Source organism: Puma concolor, chromosome C1 (assembly GCF_028749965.1).
Source record: "Puma concolor isolate L17-30 chromosome C1, mPumCon1.1.hap2, whole genome shotgun sequence".
In the NCBI taxonomy this organism is placed as follows: domain Eukaryota; kingdom Metazoa; phylum Chordata; class Mammalia; order Carnivora; family Felidae; genus Puma; species Puma concolor.
The window spans coordinates 94,048,171-94,075,376 of record NC_141674.1 but is presented as its reverse complement, the minus strand read 5'-3'; the positions used below and the strand labels follow the sequence as shown (position 1 = coordinate 94,075,376).

The following is a 27,206-nucleotide window of genomic DNA, read 5'->3' as shown; positions in this document are numbered from 1 at the left end:
TCCATGTCCAGCCACCTGTCCCCTGACCACAGAAGCCAGAACCCCCGGGGCCAAGGGTGCCCTCTCCTTCTGGTCCCCGTCTTAGTGCCTGATGCCGACCTGGGGCCTGAGAGGAGGTACCCAAAAGGCGGAGGGAAGAGGAGGCCACCCCCTAACACCAGGGGCAAGCAGAGAAGGAAGCTGGGAAGCAGGGATCTCTGGCTAAGTTTGGCACAGCCACAGGTCCAGGCTTCCATGCTGAGTGGGTGGTGGCCTAGGAAGCCTCTACATCCACCAGAGTCCAAAGAGCACAGGTGTGGCTGCCTCATGGCCTCATCATCATAAGGCCCGCCTGCTCACCCAGGGCCCGCCTGGTCACAGGGCCTCTGTCTGTGGCCGAAAGCAGAGAAGCCACTGCCCTCCCGGCACCAGCACCGGAACGTCAGCTCAGACACCAGCCCCCCCAGGGGGACAAGCCTCACTGGAACACAGGTAAGGGTCTGGCCTTCAGGAAGACCAAGGGTCTGCCCAGCTGCAGGGGATCCCAGGGAGGTGGGAACAACTTAGGGTCTTCCCAGGGCCAAGGTCTCCAGCCCATTCCCAGATGCAGCCCCGAAGAGCAAGCCCAAAAAAGGGCTGGGACTCAGCTGCCCGCTAGCTGGCTAGGAAGCAGAGCAGGGGGAGCCAGGGCTCCAGAAGCATCTCTGGGCTCCTCCTCTGTGACTTCTGTGATGTAGACACCCCTTCCCTGCTCTCAGCCCCTAAATTCAGGGGATACATAGGGAAAACTAGGCTGCCATAGTCCTACGGGCCAAAGCCAGTTGGCTCCCATCTCCTGTGGTCTGGGATCTTGGAGCTTCAGATGGTTCTCTGGACCTGCCCACAGGGACCCAGAGGGACCATCCTGGCATGGGGGGAGGGGAGCAGGGCAGCCGCTAACCATGGCCAAGCTCATTCTCTCTTCTTTCACTTCTGGATCTAGAAGCAGGAAGTATTCTAGGTGGGGGGAGTAAGGAGGTGGGGTAGACTGAGGAGGAGGAGCGGGCTTCTAGCACCCCTTACCGTTGGAGGGGGATGAGGTGCTCCCAAACAAGGAACACAGAGCCAGCCGCCTTCTCCACAATCCTTCAATTGTTTCTTAGCAACTGATTTCCCCATCACTTGAGTCATCTTATCAAATCCTCTGCTATTTTCATAAGAGTCCTCATAAACGGGTGTGGGCCGCTCTCTTGCACTTTGCCCGGGATATTTCAGGGTTTCTGCGCAGGCACACCATGTAGATACCTGACATCCACAAACTTAATACCCCGTCCATGATGCGTACATGTGTCATTCAAATAGCACTCACCCTTGACCCACATGCTCAGTTAACTCCCACCCCACCCCACACATGCGCATGCCCTGCTTTTACCTTCATCCCATTTCAACATATTTGTATTCTAGAACCTCTCTGTGCCAAGAAGGCACTGGAGAGAGAGTGGTGGCAAGACCAGTCTGTCCTCAGCAGGTCACAGCCCAATGACAGAGGCATACACAAACAATGAAAGCATGGGGTTTGCAGCCAGACAGGGCTGCGACAGGCTGTTCATTCTCCAGTAAAGACTCTCTGGTGACCTCAGGCCTGTTACCCTCCTTGAGCCTCAGAGTCCTCATCTGGTAAATGGAATAATAACGGTACCCACCTGGTGAGTTTGTTCTGAGGATTAAATGAATTGACGAAAGTGAAGTCGATAGAACAGGGCTTAACACACAGAGCCAAAGAAGTATAAGCGATGGTAGATGGAAATTAAATATGATGTTTGTGGGGCACCTGGCTGGCTCAGTTGGTTGAGCATCCGACTTCGGCTCAGGTCATGATCTCGCAGTGCATGACTTTGAGCCCCACATCGGGCTCTGTGCTGACAGCTCAGAGCCTGGAGCCTGCTTCAGATTCTGTGTCTCCCTCTCTCTCTGCCCCTCCCCTGCTCACACTTTCTCTCTCTCTCTCTCAAAAATAAATAAACATTTAAAAAATAATTTAAAAAATGATGTTTGTAAGGGGCATGGCACCAGGCTCACCACCAGAGTGGCTGTCTTTGCCAGAGAGAAACAGACAAGGTCGGTGCGACATCAGGAGGGTATTCTGGGCAGGGGAGAGTGTGGTGGTTGAGGGGGGCTTCACTGAGGAGGTGACCCTTGAGCTGGATTTAAAGGACTGGGTAGGGAGGGGCCCTGGACCAAGGGTTCAGCTAATAGAAAGGTGAAGAGACAGGAATCTTGATAAGACATTCAGAGAAATGCAAATCATTGACAAATCCTACAAAGCCCCATCATAAACATGCCTACACGTGTGCATGCAGACACACACACACACACACACACACACACACACACACACACCCCTCCTAAGTGGGCCCACAGCTTAAGGAGTGACATTTGCAGAACTAGTCCAGGTTTGGACAAGAGACTTGCTTTGGCAAGGAAGGCTGCCGCACCTGATGCTTTTCCTCCAGAAGCTAGGTGCGCCCCATGGACCTGGCATCTTTCACATCCAGGCCCAAGGCAGGATATGTTCCCAGGTGCCCGTCCACCCAGCTTTCCTGAGCCCACAGGAATGAGCCTTACTGACCAAATGATGGGGAGCCAGGAGCCTGCCTTGGGGCCCCCGGGCCCAGCCAAGATGGGGCTCCTCAGAGAGTGGCATATCTGAAGATGATTCCAGAAAGGCCCCTGGAGCCAGAAGTTTCTGGCCTGGTCCTGGAGGCCCCGGGTCAGAGCCTGGCCCGAGCCTCAGGCCTGGGTGAGGGTTGAACTGCAAGAGCAGCCCTCCTACCCCATTCTGCCCTGGTAGCTCTCCTCCCCGGCCCTGATGGCTATCTCTTTGGTTCAGTGTAGACTCTAGGAGACATCGAACATGTCCCGGCCGAGCAGCAGAGCCATTTACTGTAAGCTCCCCCACCGGTCCCTTCTCCCCTTCCCCCCACCCCAACCCACTGCCCTCGGGGGTCTCCCTCCCCTCACTGACTCCCCCCTGTAGTTGCATGTCTCCCCTGCCCTGTTCTTGTGTCTCCATCCCCTTGCTTTGCACCCCTGCAGTGCACCGGAAGGAGTACTCACAGAACCTCTCCACAGACCCCACCTGCCTGCAGCACAGGGTGGAGGTGAGTAACCCTGAGGAGCTGCTCTCTGCCCAGGATCTGGCCTGGCTGGAGGCAGAAATATGTGAGGACAGCGGTCCCTGCAAGGACTTGAACAGCCCACTGTCTCAGAGGAGAAATGTCTGGACTTGAGTTCCCAGGGCAGACACAAACAAGCTACTTGGAGGCTGGCACGGAGGCTCTGGCCCTGCCTGGCTGGACAACACTGGCGCTGTGAGATCTGGTTGCCCGAAGGCCTGTCAACACCGCAGGGAGAGCACAGGCTGGAAGGACGTGGTGGGGAGGAGCATATACCTGACCAGGCTGAAGTATCTGGGGTAGAAACAGCCCCTGGGCAGTGGCAAATTTAGGCTCTCCGGGAGAACAAGCAGAGAGGGGCACAGGGGCGGTGGTCTGGAGGCTCACAGGGCAGCAGAGGTGGGGCTCCCTCAGCCAGCTGGGCTGGGGCCAGGAGTCCTGGGCTTCATGACAGAGGTGGGGGCTGGGAACAGGCTCCATTTAGGCCTGGCAGGTGAGAGCAAGAGGAGACATGTCCAGGATGCCAGGCGTTTGCTCATGAGGTCAGGGACCCCTGAACATGCAGGCAGCGTGAACTCATGGAGAGGCACTGGGGACTGGGCAGAGAGCAGGGCAGGGGGATCAGGCAGACAGCTGCCCCCCAACAAGGGCCTGGGGGCAAGGACAAGGGGTGGCATTTGGATGGGAGAAGGCAGAGGTCTCCTCGAGGAAGGAGAATAACCACAAAAACGTGATCAGAGCAGCCGTGGGCAAGGCTCTGAGTGGAGACAGATGACTATGGACCTTGCCGGGCAAGAATCAGGGAGGGGGCTCTTAATCTTCCTGCACGACTGGGAAGGGATGGACTAGCAGAGGTGGGAAAAGCATTCTGGGTACAGGGAACAGCATGAGAAATGTCAGAGAGGCAGGAATGCTAGGTCAGTGAAGAGAAGGACCAGGCTACGATGGTGGATTCCCAACTGGGGCCAAGGAAGGCAGGGATGGAATCTGAAGGTCCTATATTCCACTCAGAGGAGTGCAGACTTTATTTGTTGGCTCTTTGGAACCCATATCTACCACCATCCAGCCCCTTCAACTGGCCTGGACTGTTAACGGTCATGATTGTCCTTCCTCCAGACTCTGAAACCCTTTCGTGCAGCTCATCAGACCCTGACTTGGGGGCCCTATCCTAGCCCAACCTAGCCCTCCCACTGACCCTTGAAGGTTTCTATACGGGGATGGCCTGGGACATCCCTTACAAGGAGGGATGTCTTCCTCGTCTGCTGCCTTTCCACCACCCCACCCCTGCCTACTACAACCTGTGAGCCCCCTCTCCAAACCTCTTTTCCCCCTCAGCACCTGATGACATGTAAGCTGGGGACTCAGAAAGTCCAAGAGCCCAAGGATGCCCTGAAGAAACTGCAGGAGGTGGATGCTCAGGGCCGGGTGTGGAGTCAGGACTTGTTCCTGCAGGTCAGAGATGGCTGGCTCCAGCTGCTGGACATTGAGACAAAGGTCAGCCCTCCCACTGTCCTCTGCAATGGATCAATATCCATAGATGGTGGAGGAGCTCTTTCCAGGAGCCACCATGGCTCTCAGGGGCCTCACAGCCCAACTCTCTGTCCGGCCCAGGAGGAGCTGGACTCTTACCGCCTGGACAGCATCCAGGCCATGGATGTGGCGCTCAACACTTGCTCCTTCAACTCCATCCTGTCCATCACAGTACGGGAGTCGGGCTTGCCAGGCACCAGCACTCTGCTCTTCCAGTGCCAGGAAGTGGGGGTGAGTGACCAGGGGTATAGGGTCCATTGACCATCACTCTCCCCCTGACACTCCCCACACATATACATAGCCTGACTGACTGCTGCTTCCTCCAGGCAGAGCAACTGAGGACCAGCCTGCAAAAGGCCCTGGAGGACGACCAACAGCAAAAGTAGGCAGTCTCTGCCCTGGCCCCCATCAGGACCTCAGGACTTGGGCCTGGGAGGGCCAGGTCCCGGCCCCACATCTGGGGGAGCCCAGAGGCCTGTGGCCCAACCAACCTGGGCCTGGAACTGGGAAGGGATCAGGCTGGGACTTGCCAATGGGCATAGGGCAGAGGCTAAGGCCAGGACCAGGGAACACTGAAGACTGTCCCTGGAGACTGACATGGGACTGAGAGGACCTGGAGGGCAGGCAGATGAGGCAGGGTGGAGTCCCGATGGAGACCAGGGAGCAGGGCAGGTGGGGGTCCTGGAGAGAGGTGGTAAAATCCCTCAGTCCTGGGGCAGAAATATAAACAGAGCCTCTGTCCCAAGAACCCCATCAAAACTGTGTCCCCATTATGTGCTCACCAGACCCCAGTCTGGAGCCCCAGGCCAAAACAGATGGAGGGGGCCTCCTCCGGAAAGACCGTTCCCTAAGGAGCAGTTACCCCCTCTGGAGCAGGGGCCCTCTCCAGAACAGCCCTACTGGATGACCCCAGAGCACAGTAAGTCTGGGGCATGAGGGCAGATGGAAAGGAAGGTTTGGAACAAAGATCAAAGAGCCTCTGGGCCATGGTCCCCTTACATTGCAGACATGCCACCATCTCCAAGGTCCCTGCCACGCCACTCCAGTGCCCGAGAACAAAGCACCTTCACTCTCCCTCCTCCAAGCCAGTCCCCATCCCCCGAGAACCCAGAGAGGGATGAGGTAATTATAGATTGTCTTGGGTTTGCTGAGGCTTTCTGGGCCTGGCCCAAGGGAAGACATCAACCCTTCCCCTGCGCCCAGGAGGCCAGGTACCAGGATGGCCAAGGAAGGCCTAGGGCTGAGGAGGGATAGGGAGGTTTGGTCGGACCCTGGACTGGGCCTCAGGCTCCTGTTGGAGGTGGGGAGGGGTTGGGAGCAGGGTTGGGCATTCCAGGATGGGCCCAACTGCCCATTCAAGGGCATGGGTTGTTTGGGGTCCAGGAGATACTAAGCCACATCCTTAGAGACATCGAGGTGTTTGTGAGAATGCTGAAGGAGGCCCAGGCAAAGAACAGTCATAAGAAGAAGAGACTGGGGAAGAAAAAGGGCAAGGATCAGTGGGGTGAGTGCTGAGGGCTGGGGGAGAAGGGTGGGGGGTGTGGTCCTGGGATCATCTACAACCCACCACCCTTTCCCCCATCCCCTTTAGGGATGACACAGGCACAGTACATTGACTGCTTCCAGAAAGTCAAGTACAGCTTCAACCTCCTGGTATGTGGCTCCTCACAAGTTCCACAGCCTTCCCCTTCCCCCATGCCAGCAGCGCCCTCCTCTCTGGTCTTGTAGATGCCCCAAATCCTTTCCTTCTCTAACTTCACCCCTTAGAACCTCCCCCTCCTCCTCGTGGGACTCCTTTGGAGCGTGCCAGGCCCCCAACCGAAGCTCTGAACAATTATGGGGCCCTGTGGTCCTGGTAAAGGTAGGGAAGGATGACGGGTAGTAGCACATAACGCCCTGTGTCCCCAGGGGAAGCTGGCCATCTGGCTGCCGGAGAAGAATGCCCCTGAGTTCGTGCACACCCTCTTCCAACTTCTACACTTCGTGAGTTTGGGGATGATAGGGTGATAAAGAGAGACAGGCTCCATTAAGATGGAGCAGAGGCCACGGTGGAAGGCAGGGGGGCAGAGGGAGGCTGTGGGGTCTGCACCTTGCTCACCACAATACAACCTCCTCATTGGCTCCAAGATACCATCCCGCCTGTGTGCAGAACCCCTCAACAAGCTAGATGGGCTGGGGTCGGAGCCGGGGGCACCAGGGATCCAAGAGACACAGGAAAGAGCAGGAGGCCTGAGGCTACGCAGCACTGCAAGGGTGGGAAGCCAGGGATTCCAGGCCCTTCCACTCCTCCTTAGCCGTGGGGGAGCCTGGGCTTCCTGACACCTTCCATTTCTCCCCTAGATCCTGGCCCAGTGCTCGGAGCCCGGCCTCGCCACCCGAGTGATTTCACCCCTCCTCACCCCCAAAGCCATCGACCTGCTGCAGTCCTGCCTAAGCCCACATGAGAGTGACTTCTGGAAGGGTCTGGGTGTGGCCTGGACTACCAGCCGGTGAGTGAGGACCAGGCCTGAACTGAATTGGGGTGAGGAGCATGGGGACATCAGGCACGACACTGGAGATGGCAGGCTCTACATTGTCACAAACCAGAAATATCTCAAAACAAATTCAGGGGGGACCCAACATGGAGTTCCCAACTTTTTATTAGACTGACTATAAACAATTAAAAAAAACCAAAACCTACCACTCACCGTCACCCACCACTGAAGGAGAAAAGAACAATGCTTCTCAAGAAAGCAGAGCTGGCAAACTTCTATTAAAATATTTTCTTAGGGTGCCTGGGCTCAGTCGGTTAAGTGTCTCACTTTGGCTCAGGTCATGATCCCGAGGTTCGTGGGTTCAAGCTTCATGTCGGGGTCCGCACTGGAGCCTGCTTTGGATCCTCTGTCTCCTTCTCTCTCTGCCCCTCCCCCTGCCCCACTCACGCTCACTCTCTCAAAAATAAACATTAGAAAAAAACTTCAGGGGAACCTGGGTGGCTCAGTTGGTTAAGCGTCTGACTTCAGCTCAGGTCATGATCTCACGGTCTGTGAGTTTGAGCCCCGAGTCAGGCTCTGTGCTGACAGCTCAGAGCCTGGCGCCTACTTTGGATTCTGTGTCTCCCTCTCTCTCCGCTCTCCCCAACTCACGCTCTCTCTCTGTCTCTTTCGCTCTCTCAAAAACAAACATTAAAAAAAAAAAAAACTTGTAAAAAAAAAAAAACACCTCAAAAATTAACAACATAATAAAGTAAAATATTTTCTCATTTTTGGCAAGGACAAAGTGGAAACTGTCTCAATCCAGCCAGAACTTAAGAATTACTGACATAAGAGATGCAAATGTAACATCAATAAGGCCTGGCAACCAACAGGCCAAGAGAGTGAGAGAGAAAGAGAGATCCCACACTGGTATTACTGTGAGATGGGCAGTGAGCTAATCAGGCCAAGGCAATGAGACAGCCATGGGGAGTGAGCGGGAGGTGAAACCAGCTGGGATACGCGGAGCCGAGGTGTCAGTGAAACATTCACCAGACACAGGGTGGCCCGGTCCTCAAGAGAGAGGTCCCAGCTGGCTTGTGGGTTTAAGTCAGCACAGAAGTGACAGCTGGAGCCCTCTAGAGACTAGCGCCCCAGAGGGAGCCCAGGGAGCTCCCTTAAATCAGTGAGGCCTGCCAGAGCCCGTGAGAGAAGAAGAGACACTTCCATGTGTTGGTGGTCAAAGAGGTCAAGGAGGCAAAGAGAAATGCCAGGGAGTTAAAAGGAGAAACAAAAGAGCAGAGGCATGAAAACCAAGAGAGAAGAGGTTTGAGGAGAGAGAGGCGTCAACCAGGAAACGAGCCAGCTGTGCTAGTGAGTCTCTTGCCAAATGTGGAGGGTTCTTTTCATTTCAGCCTCATTAGAAGAATTTTTTGTCCAGTCCATCTAAAGACATGAATTATGGCCCAATTTAACTTATTTACCTTATTGTGGTAGAATATGCATTAGATAAAATTTACCATTTTAAAGTGGATGATTTGATAGCTTTAGGTACCTTCTCAGTGTTGTGCAACCATCACCACTATCCATTTCCAGAACTCTCCCATCACGCCAAACAGAACTCTGTACCTGTTCCTCCCTCTCCCCAGCACCTGGTAACTTTTATTCTCCTTTCTGTCTCCGTTTCATTTTTAAATATAAAGTGAAGTCAAATGTGCCCTAAAATGTTCTCCAATTTCTTAAAATGACCACAAATCAGTGAATGAGTGAATTGAAAGACAAGTACAAAAAAGAGACTAACCAAAAGGATGTAAAAACCCTCAAAAGAGTTGAGTTTGGGCAAATTATATTTAGGTGACTTGATTTTAGGCAAACTGACCAGAAGTTATAAATAACACTAAATGGGGTGGTAATCTGGAAGGAGGGAGACCACACAAGGCCAGTATTGGGCAGGGCATAAAGATAATGTGGGCAGGGCATAAAGACATATTCTTAGAAAAGAGAAGGTCATAGAATGACTGCCAAAAAGGAGTATTAGCAGGGTCAAGGGAAGACTTGAGCATGTTTTTAGGGTAAAGAAAAGGAACCAACTAAAAAGATTCATAAGAGGAAATGGGGGCGTCTGGGTGGCTCGGTCTATTAAGCGTCCGACTTCGGCTCAGGTCTTGATCTCACAGCTCATGGGTTCGAGCCCCACATCAGGCTCTGAACTGATAGTGCAGAGCCTGCTTGAGATTCTCTCTCTCCCTCGCTCTGTGCTCCTCCCCCACTCTCTCTCTCTCTCTCTCTCAAAATAAATAAACATTAAAAAAAGATTCAGAAGAGGGAATGATTTATTTGTTCCCACTGAGTAGATATTTATGAGCTCTTTTCAATGTGCTGCCCACTGTACTCAGGATAGAGCTCTCAAGGAGCTCCCTGGAGTAAGAAACACAGGCATGTGGGACGTGTGTGTAACACAGTGGGAGAGGAGCAGTAACCCGGGCTATTCCAAGAGGAAATGATCACTTCTGCCCCTATGAGGAAGGGAGGGAACTTCCGCAAGCTGAGTGGGGATTCCCCGGGACAGGCAGGTGGAGAAGACTCTTAGCAGCGCGAGCCTGCCTTTCCTGCAGTGGGTGCGGGGGTGGGAGTGGGGGGTGGGGGAGTGGCAGGGGGCTGGGAGGCAAGTAGCAGCCCCCACCCTACATTAACCACAGCAGCTCCTGTGACTGCAAGGTGAAGTCCCACACACTAGTTAGCTAAACAGAAAGAGATCTGATGCCAAGAAATGAAAAACAGGTTAGAAAAACACTGCCTGAGGCCCTGAGGGGGTCTTCCAGCCCTAACAGTCTTCGGTTCCACCCCTTTGATCCACACCCCAAGTCGGTGCCATAAAGCGCCTAGTGTGTTCTTCTGGAGTTGATGTATCTGCACTTCACAGGCAGAGGTGAGGCTGGCCTACAGATACTCACACGGTGGGATGCGTTCAGCTTAACTGTGTGCCCCTGTGTGGGTGTCTGGGGCCTTTCATCTGTGCACACGGACCATGACCTCCCTTACCTAGAAGATCCGGCCATCCCCTCCCTCTCCACATCCAACAGCCTGGCACGGAGTGGACTCAGCATTGTTCTCTCCCCAGGGCCAACTGGACAGGCAGTGAACCCCTGCCCTATCAACCCACATTCTATGATGGTTGGCAGCTTCCAGAACACTCCAACCAGGTAAGGGGAGCTTAGCAAAGAGTCCTGCTCAAAGCCCTGATCTCTGGCTACTTTCTGCCCATTCGGTCCAAACCACGGTCACATGAAAATTAAGTGGTAGGCGGGGCCACGTGGGTACCCAGATCTGTGTGGTGGACAGGCAGGGGAGCGGATATGGGACAGGTTTGTGTGTGAGTGGGTCTGTGGTCTGATACCCCAGCTCCCCACCGCCATGTTGGCTGACTGCCTGCTCCTGCTCTCTCTGTTCTTTCCCTACAGGCCCCCTCAGGATACCAGGACTCTACTTCCCTCCGGTATGCCCTGGACTTAGTCAGGGCTGTATGATTCTGGGGAGGGAGGGATGGGACTGACCCTGTGGATCTGTGGATTCTACATCTCAGAGACCGTCTGGGCTCTCTTTTAGCCAGACATGCGTGTGTACAGCACATCCCTCCCCTACCTCGGGTGAAAAAGCAGTTTTTTTACCTTCCCAGACTCCAATCCTTCTCGTGATACTGTCCACACATGCCTCTGATTTCCCAGAGCTCAGAGATAAAGCGCTCAGAGGAGAGCTCAGACATAGAAAAGTCCACTCCTAGAAGAGTCTTCAGAAATCAGAGACATTTCAGACCCCTCCTGCCTGCAGAAGCCCCCACCCTAAGCCCACCTTACACTGACCGGCCACTACACCTCTGTGGCAGCCGAAAAGTCACCACCAGACTCCAGGCAGGAGATATCTGGGTCTTTGGGGCTGGGACAGGGACTCAGTCTCTGAGGCTCCATTCTCCAGCCATCCTGACTCTGCGTGTGGTTGGGGGGGAAGCCCCGCGTTAGGGAGCACCTACTTTGCTCAAGAGGAGATACACCACCATGGCCCTCAGCCCGGGGACCCCAACCACATGCCCTCCAGCCCCAGACTTGCCAAGCCAGCCCTGAAAATGCAAGTTCTCTATGAGTTTGAAGCTAGGAACCCACAGGAACTGACTGTGGCCCAGGGAGAGGTGCTGGAGGTGAGACACGGGCTTGAGCCTAGAAAAGAAGATGGTGGTTGGTGGGAGCCATAGGGGTTGGTGGTCCAGGTGTGGGGCTGCTGGGGTGGGTGGCCTAGATAGGGAGAAGGAGGGTGAGGAAGGGCAGGAAGGAAGAAACCTTTGTGGGGGTGTGGGGGTGTGGGGGTGGACAGAAGCTCGGGTGACTGAGGAGTTAGGGGTGATTCTTGGCAGGTTCTGGACCAGAGCAAGCGGTGGTGGCTGGTGAAGAATGAGAAGGGACAGAGTGGCTACATTCCCAGCAACATCCTAGAGCCTCAACAGTCGGGGTCCCAGAGCCAGCCGCCTTCTCGGGTACTACCCAACCTAGACTATCCAGATGCTCTAAGTCGGAGGTGGGGGGCAGGAAGGATTCAATGACAAGCGAAGGAGATAGCCCTGGTGTGATTTAATCAGTAGTGTCACAGGTTTCCTGTGTGCCAAGTTTATCATGGGGCCAGAGCAGAGATCAAGCCTTGTCCCCACCAGACAAGCAAACCATGAAACGGGATGAGTGATCCAATAGGAGTCAAGAGAAGGGGCCCAGATGATGGGGTTTGTGGGTAGAAATGAGACGAGATGGCCTCTCATCTCATCTCACCTGATTCTAGGCTCCAATGCTTCGACTTAGCTCAACGCCTGAGGAAGTCACAGCCTGGCTGCAGGCAGAGAACTTCTCCACCATGTAAGTGCCTAGCCCCACAGGGTGTGTTGGGAGAACCTTCGTAAAGGACTCAGATAATAACCAAGGAAGCCTGGAGACCCAGAATATACACGGCGCAGTGCTACCTCTGCTGAGTTAAAGAGAGCAGAAGAACGGGCGTGCCCATGCCCTTCTAGAGCACTGAGTGAGGAGCCTCCGCCTCCGGGAAGGCGGCAGGACCAGAGGGAACTCAGGAAGAAACTCAGCCGCCAGCCACCCCTTCCCACCACAAAATTCTCTTCCAGGGCATTTCTCTGTTCAAACCCAGGAGTTCTGACACTGGTTTAAGCCGACATGGGTATCTTACTCCTTCACCTCCAGGCACCCTGCTCCATGAGTCCTCCTGTAACCCCAGCCTCCAAGCCCACACAGCTCCTCACACGACACTCCAAAATATACCAAGCCCCAAGTACTCGGGCCCGAGTCCTTCTGCTCTACCACTGACAGCTTCTGCTGTTCTTGTTCCCAGCACGGTGAGGAGCCTCAGGTTCCTGAGAGGGAACCAGCTGCTTCACATGAGACCTGGGGAGCTTCAGATGCTGTGTCCACAGGAGGCCCCACGAGTCCTGGCGCGGTTGGAAGCTGTTAAAAGGATGCTGGGGGTGAGGACAGCCGGGGGGCACTGACCCCTGCGGGAAATGCGCGATGCTCCCTGGGTGGGAACGAGAGTGCCAGGTGGACAAGCCTGCGGGCCCAGCCCCGGGCTAGAACTGAGTGTGGCAGGTACCGGGCGCAGGGGATATTCACCCAGAGGCTCGACTCCACCCGCTCAGGCATGCCTTGAGGCTCCAAGCCAGTTGATGGCATGAGCTCTGGGGGTCCCTCACCTGGCAGTGGCCTCACCTCGGTTGTTTTCTCTCCTCAGATGAGCCATTAGGCACCAACCCAAACACCTCTAAGACCAAGACCCTCTCACAAGCAAGATGGCAGATCTGATTCTTTGTGGAGCCCTGAGAAATCCACTCTGAGGTCCCCAGTTTGCGGTGAACCCCACACCCCAGATCACACAGCAAAGAGGATGAGCAAGCCCGGAGGTTGAGACAAACGTTTCCCCTTCTCGCTGTGTTGAGGGACCCCTCTCTCCCCCAGTTACCACCTATTTATTGTATCTCTTTCCTAAGCCTGGAGCACTAATGCCAGATTGGTCAGGTCTCCGTTCAGCACCCCCCCCCCCCACCGCCTCCCAATAAAAGCATCTTTGAGCTTCGTATGTTCCTCCCTGAAGCTTCTTCTGGGCCTGATGGGGGCCCAAGGCAGGGAGGCGGGGAGAGGTGGGACACTGGGCATGAAACAGCAGCAGCCCCACACCATCCCTGGGCCGGACTGTCTGAATTGAGTGGGAATCGCACTGCAAACCTGGAGCCAAGAGAATTTGAGAATTATGGCCCAAGCTCTCCTTACCCTTTCTAAAACAAACTCCAAAATCAGGAAGGCTATGCCCACCATCTTTACCCTTCTGTGTACACTGCTCCCAGTAGGTCCCCAGGCACCCAGGAGAGCTGGGGCACCACACTGCACAGGAGCAAAGGGTACTCGGGCTGACAGCGGTAGGTTTGGGTCACAGTCGCGGGTGATCCAGAGAAGCACTAACAAGCAAGGCAGTGGCTCCAGGCTCTACTTGGCAACTGCCTCTTTTAAAGCGACTGCTGCCCCCTCCTGTTGGGTGAGCCAACCTTGAGCTCCCTGCCCCGCTTGCCTCTTTGGTGGCAGAGCACAGGGAACATTGGCCTGGAAGGTGAAAGTCCACCAAATGGCTGTTTGAACTATAGCAACTCACTGCCTGGGTCCCTGTTTTCTCAAAGGTTCAGTAAAGAGTATGGACTGTTTGTTGGTGGCTTCCAATATTTAGTACACATGGCCTTTCTAAATCTCATAGCTGGACTCTTCTCCCTACCTAACAGAGGTTATACTTTTATGATTTAGTTAACAGTAAGTCTACAAAGATGTGCCTATGGGTCAACGCCTTAGAGGGTTAAGATGTGCCCTTAAGTCTCTCTTTTGTCTGAGCCCCACATTTTACCCTATTTTTAAATTTTTATACAGATTCCTGGGGCTCCCCATTAGAGATTCTGTTTCAGTGGGCCTGAGGTGGGCCCAGGAATCTGTACTTTTTAAATGTTTGTTTATTTTGAGAGAGAGAGAGAGAGTGGGGGAAGGGCAGAAAGAAAGGAGGACAGATGATCTGAAGCAGACTCTGCTGACAGCAGAGAGCCTATTGTGGGTCATGAACCCACAAACCAGGGGATCATGACCTGAGCTGAAGTTGGGCACTTAACCAACTGAACCGCCCAGGTGCTCCAGATTACCCTATTTCTCGAAGGCCTATGTCAGTCCCTCAAGTTCCTAGCCTCCGAAAATCACCTCTTAGCTGGTAACACTGAATAGGGAAGAAAAGCTTTCCTTCACAAAAGAGAATACAGGAAGTCTGACTGCCAAGGGCCAAAGTTAACCAGAAAATTAATTTCTTGGAATGGGCAGAGGGAGATATTAAACCATGGCCCTCTGGGGCTTCATAGAGCTGAAGGAATCCTAGATGGAGGGAATGATCTCAGGACCAGGGAAAAAAAAAGGTGTTTTAGCACAGGGCTCCCCAGATGTCCCAGCAAAGACGGAGGTGAGGTGAGGGGCTGTTTGGACACCCAAGCACAGGGGGACCGGCACAAGTCTCGCTAGTAGGCAGACCTAGGTGTGAATCCCAGGCCCCCCATGAGAACTTAGGCTTAGAAAGGCAACTTAACTTCTCCAAGCATTATCTTCTATAAAATGGGCATAAAACCTATTTCACAAAATTGTTGTGAAGCTTTCATTGGAATAAATTAGCCAACCTGTATGAAATATCTAGACTCTTGCCTGGCATATCATAGGTGTTCAAACCATGTTCGTTAGGTCAGGTTAATTTGTGACTGGCCTTTTGTGACCTTGGAAGAGGAATCCAGGCATGTTAACTCATGTGTCCCTATGTGTTTGCACTTCTTTCCCTCTTCCTTTTAGTGACGTGTCCTTACAAAAGCCCCAACCTTGGGGCACCTGTGTGGCTCAATCGATTGACAGTCTGACTCTTGATTTTGGCTCAGGTCCTGATCTCATGGTTTGTGAGTTCGAGCCCCACATCAGGCTCTGTGCTGACAGTGTGGAGCCTGCTTGGGATTCTCTCTCTCTGCCCCTCCCCCACTTGTGTGTGTGTGTGTGTGTGTGTGTGTGTGTGTGTGTGTGTGTGCACATGTGCACACACACACACACACTCTCTCTTTCTCTCAAAAAAAAAAAAAAAAAAGTCCCAACGTTGGTTCAGCAAACTAAGGGAGAAATGTGATTTCCCACACCCACATTAGGGGGCTGGGGCTCAGTGTCCTGAGAGGCCATGGCCAGAAACCTTCCAAGTAGCTGCCTCCCCACCACCCTCCACAATAGCAATTCCCTGGTGGCCAGAGTCTCAGTCGCTCTGTGGGTGAAAAATGAACAAGCCTTTTATAATTGGAAAAAAAAAAAAAAAAAAAGGAAGACGGTTTTATTGCAGCCTAAGTGAGGAGCACAGCTGCCTGGGACACACAATCTTCCCAAAGAAGAGAGTGCCCCATGAGAAGGAATGTTTAATACAGGGTTATATATAGTTTTTCTGTTACATCAAGAGTTACAAACCACCATGATGAAGCACATTGCAGAAAATCACAAACTTTATCTTAATGCTTTTAGTATGTGCAAGGTTGCAGGCTTCTGAAGTATGGGAACAGAACTTAGGGAGATTTTTACCCTTTAGTTTGACATATTTCAGGCTATTTGCTAACAAAGCAGACATACAATGTGTGCTCAGGGCAGATAGAGCCCATGCTTTGAAGTTTGGTGAAGTCATTCTGACCTTGGTAAAAGTAGAACTTCCCTGGGAGCCTAGGAACAGGGCCCCAAACATTGTAAGTTGGAAATTTCCTTTACTATTTCCCCTTTTGATCAATATTCTTTCCTCAGAAAGCATTGATGATCAACCTAATTTCCAGGGTGCCTGGCTGGTCTGCCCTGGGTCCATCAAGTCTCTCGTCACTAGGTGTGAATATATATGTAGTTTTTACGTACAATTCTTCATTGGGAGGAATCTATTGTAACATATGGGAAACTTAAAAGTGATATATGTTCTCTATTAGGTCTAAATAATAAGCAAACATATTACATGTGCTTGGCTTAGATTGTCTAGTTTTACAGTTGATATAACAGTTATAACAAAGATATGTGGGCAGTAAAAGAATTCCCATAAGTAGAATCTGAAGAAACCAATGTCATGTTGGAACAGAAGAAAAAATCCAAAGAATCCTTTACATACATTTTGATAAAAGGGTAGGGAAATTTATGAGTATTTATGAGGAAAGATAAAGCATGTGTAAGAAGCAAACATAACATATATTCCCATGTTTCTTTGGAATGGTGACTTAACCTCAGAACAAGGCAAAATTCAGTCCCTGACATCAGGTTTTCGTAGGGTAAAGAAAAGGGGCTATGGGCATGCTCCGAGAACTTGTATAACTTGGATGGGGTCTTAGGCTCATTGTCTCCGGTAAGGAATGCAAGGCCTTGCTGGTTCATAGGCTGAAACCATATCAATTGACCTTGAGTCCAGGCTTCTGCAGAGAAAGCTAGTGAGTTTGTTAGTGGGGTCTGAAAGACATAATGGGTGATTAAGGGGAAACAGTTGTCTGAAAAACAAGTTTTAAACTTTTTGTTAGTTTTAACTTCATTAACCCTATGGGGCACAGTTTCAATTCTTGAGTTATGATCATTCCTTAATCTTGAAGAATTACAACAATAACCATTTTGTCCACATCTTATTTCTTTAGGTGAGGTAGGTTTGGGGTAAAGAGCAGTTTTTACAAATCTTAGCTCTAACATGCCTATGTGCTAGGCTAAGCAGAAGTTTTTAATTTAAAGGTCAGAGCAGCAGGGGAAATAGAAGCAACATGAGTCAGACATGCTAAGGTTTTTTTTTTTTTTCCTGTTATAATTTCCCATTGTCAATCCTTCATTCCATTTCTATGGAACCTGGGTGGAGGTCCATCCTCCATAACTGCTTCAAGCCAAATTAGGACGCAGTAGGGTTTTTGCAATGGAAGGAACTGATGTGTGCAGGACTCAATTTTTGGTCCCTTGTGCTAATGGAGGAGAACTATCTGAGAATTTGGATATATTCCCACATAGTTTAGTACTATATGACATCATTAATTTTATCCCCAAGTATATTTTAAAGAAAAGTAGCAGTATAGTTAAACCCATCATTCCCTCTAAAATTGATCTATATCAACAAGTATCCAAGGGAATAAATCAGTAAACCAGCCCCAGCCACCTTGGAAAGGGAAGTGTGGTGGTCAAGGGCTTCTTATAGCCAAGTGGCTTGCTGCCCGATTTTACCTATATGGATTTTTATTTCCCAAGAGGGGCTCATACAGGTGCAGCAAGTGATGTTAGCCATCATACAGACTCTGCCTTAGCAAGCAATCGAGCAATCAATAAGAGGCATTTTTATGGAAACAAAAGAAAAACACAGGTTAATGGTTGGAGCAAATTATAAACCTAGTGTCTGAGTCTCAAGTGCTACCAGTGAGATTTTCAGATGTCAGGCTGGAAGCATCCTCAGACGGAGTGGAAATCAGGCAGCAAAAACTAGATGGGTTTTTCTGAATCATAATTCCAATGTCTCTGGTGATCCCAGGCACAAAGATAGTCTACACACGAGTTTTGTGGCAATTTCTCTGAAGCTGACCTCAAGTTGTCTAGCATCTGTTTTTAGGGCTTTAGGGCAAAAGGGCAGTTTTAGTTAAGAGAATGGAAGATTGGAGAACTTAGTTTGGAGAGCCATAGCAAGATATTTGAGGAAACCAGAAGAATTTAGGATCTAGTCTAATTTATAATAAACAGTATTAAAATCTATTATCTATAAATATGTGTTCTTGAAACATATATTCTTCCTATACTCACCCTCATTCTTTTTTAAAAACATTTTTTTAATGTTTATTTATTTTTGAGAGAGAGAGAGAGAGAGAGAGAGAGAGAGAATCCAAAGCAGACTCTAGGCTCTGAGCTGTCAGCACAGAGCCCGATGTGGGGCTTGAACTCTTGAACTGTGAGATCATGACCTGAGCCAAAGTTGGACGCTTAACGGACTGAGCCACCCAGGCGCCTCTAATCACCCTCATTCTTAAAGATAGCCAAACCAAGACTAATTGGTTTGTAAAACAAGTCCAGTCTTAACAAACTTGGCCTAATTATTTGCATATGCTCAACAAGAACAGTAACTGACCATACAGATTCTTGAAAACTTGCTTTACTGGAACTTTTTATAAGGAGTCTCTAGTTTAAACTTTAAATACCCTCTTGAGACCAGAAGCCAATCTAAATACTTGCCATCAAACTTGCCTGTAACCTCTAGATTTGGGTGAATTCCTCTTCTCAAGGTCCCCAAAATATCCTGAGGTTCTTGGACCTGCCAGGAAGTGACATTCTTTCCTTACAAGTAAGGCTGCTGGGAACTCCACAAGGAAGGGTATCAGGCCAACATTTCCAAGGGGGCTCTATTAGCTTCACAAAGTCAACCTTAATTCCTTAAAATTCTCTGGTCATATCTGACTCTATGCATGTCTTATTCAAATATGACATTCCAGTCAAAGCCTTGATAATATAACCAATGTTTCTAATGGTGTCCTGTTACAAGGAGAACATATTTTTATTGAATTAATGCAAGTAATTATAATTGCCATGAAAGAAAGTATACTGATTGAGAGTTTCTGAATTTCCGAGGGTTCAGGTAGGGAGAAGAGTTAAATGCCTCAATTTGTTCACAAAGGAATATTTTATCATACTTCTGTAGATCATAGATATCTTAAAAGAAAGCTTCCTCAACCTGAAAGAGCAAACATTAGAGACCCAACAATATTTTAAGTAAGAGTCATTAAAAACTATAACCATCTTTCTCAATCCATTTATCTCCATGTTATCAACTTTTTTTGAATGCTTTTTCTATTCTAGAAATTTTTATTCAGCCTAGTTTTATGATCTTAAAGGTATATCAAATACTTGTATTTCTCAAAAAGTTCCTTTTATGAGTCTCCTTGAAGATGAAACACATTTGGCAAGAGCATCAGAACAATAACTATAAATGACAAAAGACTAAACATGGACATGGTTAAAAATCTGATATGAGAGTTCATTATAATATAGCCAGCAAGGAAATCTGGTTATTTCTGTGACACACAGCATTTCAAGAATCATAATATCAAGCAATGACCTTACAACAGGACATATTAAAACTTTAGGAATTTCACATATTTTCTTTTCTTTTTTTTAAGTTTATTTATTTATTTGTGGCGGGGGGGGGGAGGGGAGCACAGGGGAGGGGCAGCAGAGAGAGAGGGAGACAGAGAGAATGCCAAGCAGGCTCAGCACTGTCAGCACAGAGCCCGACACGGGGCTTCCTCTCACAAACCATGAGATCATGACCTGAACCAAAACCAAGAGTCAGACGTTCAACTGACTGAGCCATCCAGGTACTCCTCATGTATTTTCTAGAACAGTTATAGCATTTATCCATACAATACAGCCTAAGGCTTATTACTTGTTTCACAATACTTTCTGAGTAACTTAACATACCAAATGAACAAGCTTAATTAGTCAAAAAGACTATTTAGGATTTGAATTTCTGGGAACTTTGTTTAAAAAAAAACTCAGAATGTTTTAAAGCTTGTGTCTACATGGGGTCATAGACTGTTACAAAACTTAATATTTAATTACTGTTTAACCAAAGTGGCCATAAGAGATTTTATGGAAGGTTGTATAGCTATCAGCAAAACCTGGCTCCTTTAATATTGAGAAGATTTAGCTTTTTAAAATAACCAAACACCTGATAGAAACAAATATGGAAACCTTGTTTTTCTGGGCAAATAACAAAGAGGAAAAACCTTGTTTATAATTTCTTATCAAGAGCACACCCATAATCCAAGAAATTCTTGTCTTTTTTTTTAACAGAAAGAAAAGCAAATTTTAATTTTATATCAGTGTACTTTAAAAATTCCTTTATTCCTGACCACACATAAAATTTTTTTCAAGGATTCCCCTTCCCAAACTTTCTACAACTTTCTTTCTTATTTAGGTTTTGTCCTAAAATTTCCCTCTCTAAATAACCAGTCTCCTTTCAGGACAAAATTATTTTCTCAGATGCTGCTTCCAGGCTTTCAGTCATCTGAAGAAAGCATCATGTGGCCCAAAGGAGAAAGTACCCCTTCTCTTCGGAGCTGAATGGTTCAGTCTCTCATATTTCTAGCCAGAAAATTTATTCAAGCCTTACGTTAATAATATCAGCATAATGCCAAATTAAAACAACCAACCCATCAATTCGCCCCTCTGGGTTATTCCCACCTAGAGAACATTACCAGTAACCTTTGACAGCTTGAATAAAAGTCAGAATCTTCAACTCAGATTGAGGAGGTCTGGATATCAGAACTCACCACATAGATCTGTCACGTGCTGAGAAGTCAGAGGGGCACAAAGGGCCCAGGCTGGTACCGAGCACCAAGTTCTCTATGACACCCCGGATGTTGTCAGGTAAGTTGCTCTGATATCCTGCCGACTATGCCAAGAACTGTCCATGAAAAATGAACAACCTTTTAGAATTACTAAATAAAAAAATAATAATAAATTTAAAAAAGGAAGAAAGTTTTATTCAAGCCCAAGGGAAGACAGCTGCCCAGAACATCACAATCCTCACAAAGAGAGTGTCCCATGAGAAGGAATGTTTAATACAGGGTTATATATGGTTTTTTGTTACATCAAGAGTTACAAATCATCATGATGAAGCACATTGCCGAAAATCACAAACTTTGTCTTATGCTTTTAGTATGTCAAGGTTGCAGGCTTCGGAGGTATGAGAACAGAATTTAGGGAGGTTTTTATTCTTATCTTTGAAATATTTCTTTTGGGTTATTTACTAATGAAGTAGATGTGCAATGTGTGCTCAAGGTAGAAATAGAGCCCACACTTTGAAGTTTGGTGAAGTCATTCTGACCTTGGTAAAAGTAGAGCTGCCCTGGGAGCCCAGGAGCAGAGCCCACACACATTAAAAGTTGAATATTTCCTTGATCACCTCTTGGGGTTTGTTCACCTCCTCTACCTCCCCACCCACCCACTGCTGCTGGAGAAATAGGACATGAAACTCACTCTCCAGGACTAACCAGGGCCCTCACCGCTTGCGTTGTTGCTCCTCCATCACTGACCGGCACTATTAGCCAAGTGAGAGCAACTCCACCGCGGTGGAGCGCAGAGCCCCATACCCAACAGCCACCTCCGCTGCCCAGCCTCCACACCCAGAAAGTGTAGAGGGTGCACGGCGCGCGCGCGGCTTGCGGACACTCGCTGGAGGGAAGGGCGACGGGTGAGGGCGGAGCCAGAGCGCTCGAGTTGGCTCCGCCTACTTACGTGGGCTATAAAGCCCCGTGCTTTCCCAGTTTACCGCCGGTCCGCGAAGGCACGGGGAAGGCGTCGTCATGTCGTTGTCCGAGTCGACCATGGTTCTGGGTTACTGGGATATTCGCGGGGTGAGTGCGGTCTAGACCGCAGAGCCCCTAGGTCAGGGAGATGGTCGTGGAGGCGGCCGGGGGCTCAGGGTCAGAGGCCTCTGAGAAAAGGGGTCTACTTAGGGCCCCCGCGTCTCCACGGAGCAGCCTGCCCCAGCCGAGCTCCAGGCCCACGGGGGCCGACCCCATCCCGCCTCTGGGATCGCGGGCCCCGGAGAGGGCTGAAGATACCAAGCTGCCTTGGCCCATCTCGGGGCGGGCGGGTGGGGGAGAAGGTGGTGGACGTGCCGCTTAACTACCGCCTGGGCAGGTTGCACGGCCTCCACAGCCTTGGAAGGGGCAGTTGGCGTGCGGGGGTTGTGGTCAAGTGGGCGCCGCGCAGGCGCTGACCGGGGAGGGGCTTTCTCCCTCAGCTGGCGCACGCCATCCGCATGCTCCTGGAGTTCACGGATACATCCTATGAGGAGAAACGGTACACGTGCGGGGAAGGTAATGCAGCTCCGGGTGTCCGTGCGCCCCAGCCCTAAGCCACTGGCCCTCCAACTGCCCTGTCTTCCTGTGTCCAGAGGGTGCATCACAGCTGAGTCGGCTGGGACGTCTGCCCCAGTCCCCCGGGAGCGCCCCCCTGTGTCCCTGGTGGGGAGAGATGGAAACGTCCTTTATCTGGAGCTGGGGTTCCTCCTTCTGCCATGGTCCCGCTGCGTCTGAACAGAGACGTAAATAGTTAACCTTGAGGGCCTGGGAATGTGAGGTATTAGGATCAAGTTATTTCCTTAGACCTTCCCACACTCCTCAGACAGGAGGTTAAGGAGGTTGGGTTCCACTTCATTCTCTTACAGCTCCCGACTATGATAAAAGCCAGTGGCTGGACGTGAAATTCAAGCTCGACTTGGACTTTCCTAATGTAGGTGGCTTTAGGAGAAAGGGTGGCAGAAGGGAAGGCTGTCAAGTATATCCTTGCTTCTTTCCTCTCTGGTCTAGGGGGACCTAGAAAAGGGGCCCTTAACCGGCATACAATAAAAAGAATTCAAGGGTGCCTGAACTTGGATGGAGAAAAAAATTACATTTTCATTTCCACTGACCACTGACTAAAGGTTAACAATTCCTTCTTTTGTGAATATAGACAATAAGTGACATTGGTTATTAGCCATGGCCGTGACCTTGTCACTAGCAGAAATTGGGTATTTCCATATTCTATTACACATGTGGCAGATACTGTACCTAAGTATTATTTGTATGCATCATACTTTGAAATTATGATAGTTACACCTGCTTGTTATTTAATGCATTAATTACTATAATTTTGTTTCTTTAATGCCTTATAAATTGTGAAAATAAATATAATTTGCTTTATGCATTTAAAAATCTTATTCTGAGAAAGGGTCCATGGAATGCATATGTACATACACACACAGAGAGAGATTAAGAATCCCGGCCTAGACTCAAGTGGGGACCCAACTGCTATTTTCTACTTCTTGGCTTCTTCCTCCTGACACAGCATCTTGTCTCTACTGTCCATACCCCTACAAGTCTCATCTTCCCCAGGAGAGAGAGGCAGGGAGGCAAGAGAGAGTTGGTTGTTCACCTGACGTGTCCTTTTCCTTGCAGCTGCCCTACCTCGTGGACGGTAAGAACAAGATCACCCAGAGCAATGCCATCTTGCGCTACATAGCTCGCAAGCACAATATGTGTGAGTGGGGTAGGGCTGGTGAGGGAGACCAGGCTGGTGGTTCTCCTGACGGTGGATAATTCCAAGGGTGGTTTCTGGTCCTTTGGCCTACAGGTGGTGATACAGAAGAAGAAAAGATTCGAGTGGACATCATGGAGAACCAAATAATGGATTTCCGCATGCAGCTGGTTCGACTGTGCTACAGCTCCGACCTTGTGAGTTTCCTTAGCAGGCAGGCATCAAGGAAAAGGCCCATTTAGAAACCCAAGCATTAATTCTGTTCCATTCTGGTACTTCTGCTTTCCCACCAACTCAGTCTGTCAGAATGGGAAACAGAGCTCATTTATTGTGGGGGCGGGGGGGTGGGTGGTGTTCATTTGTCATATAACTCTGGTGTTGGCCCCTCTTCCTTTCTGTCCTGCCATCCCTACTGAAGGCAGTAAAAGGAAGGCACCTGGAGAAGGGGGCCACTAAATGTCCATCACTGGCCTGTGCCCTGACTATTGACAATTATTCTCTCTCTCTTTCCCTCCCTTCCAGGAAACACTGAAGCCTCAGTACTTGGAACAGCTACCTGGACAACTGAAACAATTCTCCTTGTTCCTGGGGAAATTCTCATGGTTTGCAGGGGAAAAGGTAGGAAGAAAGGAAAGGGAGAAGATGCCTTTCTATCTCCCCAGTGTTAATGAACTCTCCAGAACTGACCATCTTATTGTTTCTCTAGCTCACTTTTGTGGATTTCCTCACCTATGATGTCTTGGATCAGAACCGTATGTTTGAGCCCAAGTGCCTGGATGAATTTCCAAACTTGAAGGCTTTCATGTGCCGTTTTGAGGTGATGCTCCCTGTACCTTTCCCTTACAAAAACACTCACAAGCTCCCCTGGTCCCCACGGGATTCCACTGTCATAGATTCTTAACACCAGCGTTTGCATAAAGGGATCAATGGTTGGACACTTCTAAACCTTCCAAGTCTTGGGAAGGGCCTGGCTTCTACACCCTAAAGGCACTGTCTACATGAAATGGCAGCCAGGGAAGGGAAGGATGGTGTGGGGCAGGCAGTGTGTGAATGTCACTGTTCTGGAATGGGTCTGTTGGACTGGATTAGAGTCTTTATCAGGTTTGGCATGCTTTTCCTTCAGGCTTTGGAGAAGATCGCTAACTACATACAGTCTGACTGCGTCATGAAGATGCCCATCAACAACAAGATGGCCCAATGGGGCAACAAGAGAATATGCTGAGCAGGAGGCGAACTTGCACTGCTTGTTTTGTTCCATCCTGCCCCTCAGAGGCCTGTACTGTCTCTTCTCTGCTCTTTTCAATAAATAGCATTTAGGCTGATGGTGTCTAGCTGCATTTCTGTTGGGAGTAAAGGCCAGAGGGGAGTAAGGATACGTGGAGCATTTCCAAGATGTGAATCCAATCACTGCCATACTGACAACACCCTGTACCCCGACCGTGTTCAAAGCTACGGGTTCTTGCCCAAGCCTTGAGAGCAAGCACCAGAAACAAAGCTCAGATTGCACAGTTGTAGAGAACAGGTGTGTTAAATGGGACTGGAGTCCCTGTGAAGATGTGGTGTAGATACCAAGCGAAACTATGATGGTACTGTGGACTTCATGGAACTGGAGTTCAGAAGCAGACCCTTATATGTGGGAATGTAGTGTGATAAAGACAGAACTTCAAACTGGTGGGTTAACCAATAAATAGGATTGGGGCAATTACTTGCCAGTTAGAAATAATAGAGGGGTGCCTGGGTTGCTCAGTCAGTTAAGCGTTTGACTCTTGATTTCAGCTCAGGTCATGATCTCGTGGGTCATGAGTTCAAGCACAACTCGGCTCTGTGCTGACACTGGGAAACCTGGTTGGGATTCTCTCTCTCTCTCTCTCTCTCTCTCTCTCTCTCTCTCTCTCTCTGCCCCTCCCCTGCACTCACTCACTCTGTCTCTCTCTCTCTCATAAATAAACATTAAAAAAAAAAAAAATAGAACCCTACCTCCCACCATTCCCTAAGACAAACTCCTATGACTACAACCTAAGGCTCAACACTAAACACCAAGCTGTAGAAGTATTGACGAAAATGTGAGAATATTTATGATCTTAGGATAGGTTTCTCTAAGACATTAAAAAAGCCATAAAAGGAAATATTTTCAAATTGAATAATATCAAATTCAAAAATTTTCTAAGAAAAAGCACAAATAGGCAAAAGTAAATGGCAAGATGACAAGTGAGACAAAAAGTACCCAGTATAAAGACTATCTAAAGAACTGGAAATCATCAAGAGTCTTTTTAAAAATGGACAAAAATCAGGGCACCTGGGTGGCTCAGCTGGTTAAGCATCTGCCTCTTGGTTTCGGCTGAGGTAATGATTTCATGGTTCTTGAGATCAAGTCCCGTGTCAGACTCTGCACTCAAAGCATGCAGCCTGCTTGGGATTCCCTCTTTCTCTCCTTCTGTCCCTCCCCTGCTCGCTCGCTCTCTCTCTCTCTCTCTCTCTCTCTCTCTCAAAATAAATAAACTGGGCAAAAATCTATGAACAAAGGATTTACAGAATAGAAATACTCATGGCCAAAAACAACCCCCAAAACCTGTTAACAAGATGTTTATAATCCAAGAATTGCAAACGACAACAGTGAGAGACCATTTTTCCATCTACCAGATGAACAAAAATTAAGAAGTTTGTGAAGCGTTGGCAAGGCATTTCCTACTGGCGAAGTTGTAAAATAATATAGCTCCTTTGGAGGATGGTTCGTTCGTCAGTATCTTCTAAAATTCAAATCATGTCCTGTAACCTAACAATTTCCATCCTGATACAAACTCACCCCTCACCTAAGGTATGTACTAAGATTGTGGTATTGTTTGTGATGACAAGCAAAGACCCTGTCAGTGCCCATCAGGAGTGTGGAATACCACAAGGGAAGTAAAGAATGAGATTGAACTGTGCGAACAAACATGGAAAGATCCCCCAAGACACATTGTTGAATTTTTAAACTCAGGTTGCAGATGACCATGTATGGGACGATAGCTTTTATGTTTTGAAGAAGGAAACCACAAGGCAAGCATTTTCTACAGATACATTTATGTATGTGAATGCATAGGAAAGGTCTGGAACGACACACCCAGCGGCACTTACTTCAGGCAAATGGGAGAAAGGCCCAGGATGAAAGTTAAAGAGGATATTAGAGAGAGGCTAAGCATTTCTTTTTTCTTTTTCTCTTTTTATTTTTTTGGTAAAGCCATAGTACATTGGGGACTGCCTGTACTGAAATGTACATTTTAAAAGTGTGAATTTCATGGCTCCTGAATTTGTTTTGTTTTACTGTGCTATATGGTTTTTTTTTTATTGTTTTTAGCTTTTATTTATTATTGATAGAGAGACTGAGCATGAGCAGGGGAGGGACAAAAAGAGGGGGAGATACAGAATCCAAAGCAGGCTCCAGGCTCTGAGCCATCAGCACAGAGCCCGACACGGGGCTCGAACTCACAAACCGGGAGATCATGACCTGAGTCAAAGTCGGATGCTTAACCAACTGAGCCACACAGGTGCCCCATACTGTGCTATATGTTTTTTTTTAATTGATGTACAATTAATATACAATGTTATATTAGTTTCAGGTGGACAACATAGTGATTCAACAATTCCATACATTACTCAGTGCTCATCATAAGTACAGTCACCATCTGTCACCATACAACGTTATTAAAATATTGGCTGTATTCCCTGTGCTGTACTTTTAATCTCCATGACTTATTTATTTTATAACTGGAAGTACCTACCTCCTAATTTCATTTGCCATTCCCCCACCCACATTCCTTCTGGCAACCACCAGTTTGTTCTCTGTATTTAAGTTTGTCTTAGGGGTTATTTCTTTCTTCATTTGTTTTGGTTTTTAGACTGCACATATATGTAAAATCTGTCTGGCTTATTTCACTTACATAATACCCTCTGGGTCCATCCATGTTGTC

General features: G+C 49.0%; 2 protein-coding genes across 3 annotated transcripts; both read left to right on the top strand.

Annotated features, from left to right (window-relative positions):
* The first annotated feature begins 339 nt into the window (after positions 1–339).
* Positions 340–13,235, top strand: EPS8L3 (EPS8 signaling adaptor L3). 2 transcript variants are annotated; one of them, XM_086717778.1, is made up of 19 exons: positions 340–471; positions 2,849–2,903; positions 3,055–3,119; positions 4,470–4,628; positions 4,746–4,895; positions 4,991–5,046; positions 5,450–5,583; positions 5,671–5,786; positions 6,048–6,168; positions 6,256–6,317; positions 6,573–6,647; positions 7,005–7,153; positions 10,236–10,317; positions 10,576–10,610; positions 11,120–11,306; positions 11,520–11,639; positions 11,936–12,009; positions 12,497–12,629; positions 12,893–13,235. In XM_086717778.1, exons 2-19 carry the CDS (start codon positions 2,873–2,875, stop codon positions 12,902–12,904), a joined length of 1,761 nt encoding a protein of 586 aa, XP_086573904.1. In that variant the 5' UTR covers positions 340–471; positions 2,849–2,872; the 3' UTR covers positions 12,905–13,235. The 2 variants fall into 2 exon arrangements, with proteins under 2 accessions (XP_086573904.1, XP_086573905.1); XM_086717779.1 differs by having other exon boundaries at positions 344–471; positions 2,854–2,903.
* An 8,210-nt stretch (positions 13,236–21,445) lies between these two features.
* On the top strand, positions 21,446–24,581 carry GSTM3 (glutathione S-transferase mu 3). Its single transcript, XM_086717777.1, has 8 exons — positions 21,446–21,593; positions 21,986–22,061; positions 22,412–22,476; positions 23,181–23,262; positions 23,356–23,456; positions 23,782–23,877; positions 23,966–24,076; positions 24,383–24,581. The coding sequence occupies exons 1-8, from the start codon at positions 21,543–21,545 to the stop codon at positions 24,479–24,481; spliced, it is 681 nt and encodes a 226-aa protein (XP_086573903.1). The 5' UTR covers positions 21,446–21,542; the 3' UTR covers positions 24,482–24,581.
* The last annotated feature ends 2,625 nt before the right edge of the window (positions 24,582–27,206 follow it).

Bases quoted from the DNA above. Each gene is read 5' to 3' on its own strand.
- EPS8L3 (XM_086717778.1), top strand. From the start codon at position 2,873: ATGTCCCGGCCGAGCAGCAGAGCCATTTACT. The intron at 3,120-4,469 runs GTGAGTAACCCT...TTTCCCCCTCAG, and splicing joins GCCTGCAGCACAGGGTGGAG to CACCTGATGACATGTAAGCT. The intron at 5,584-5,670 runs GTAAGTCTGGGG...CTTACATTGCAG, and splicing joins CTGGATGACCCCAGAGCACA to ACATGCCACCATCTCCAAGG.
- GSTM3 (XM_086717777.1), top strand. From the start codon at position 21,543: ATGTCGTTGTCCGAGTCGACCATGGTTCTGGGTTACTGGGATATTCGC. The intron at 22,062-22,411 runs GTAATGCAGCTC...ATTCTCTTACAG, and splicing joins ACGGTACACGTGCGGGGAAG to CTCCCGACTATGATAAAAGC. The intron at 22,477-23,180 runs GTAGGTGGCTTT...TTTTCCTTGCAG, and splicing joins TCGACTTGGACTTTCCTAAT to CTGCCCTACCTCGTGGACGG.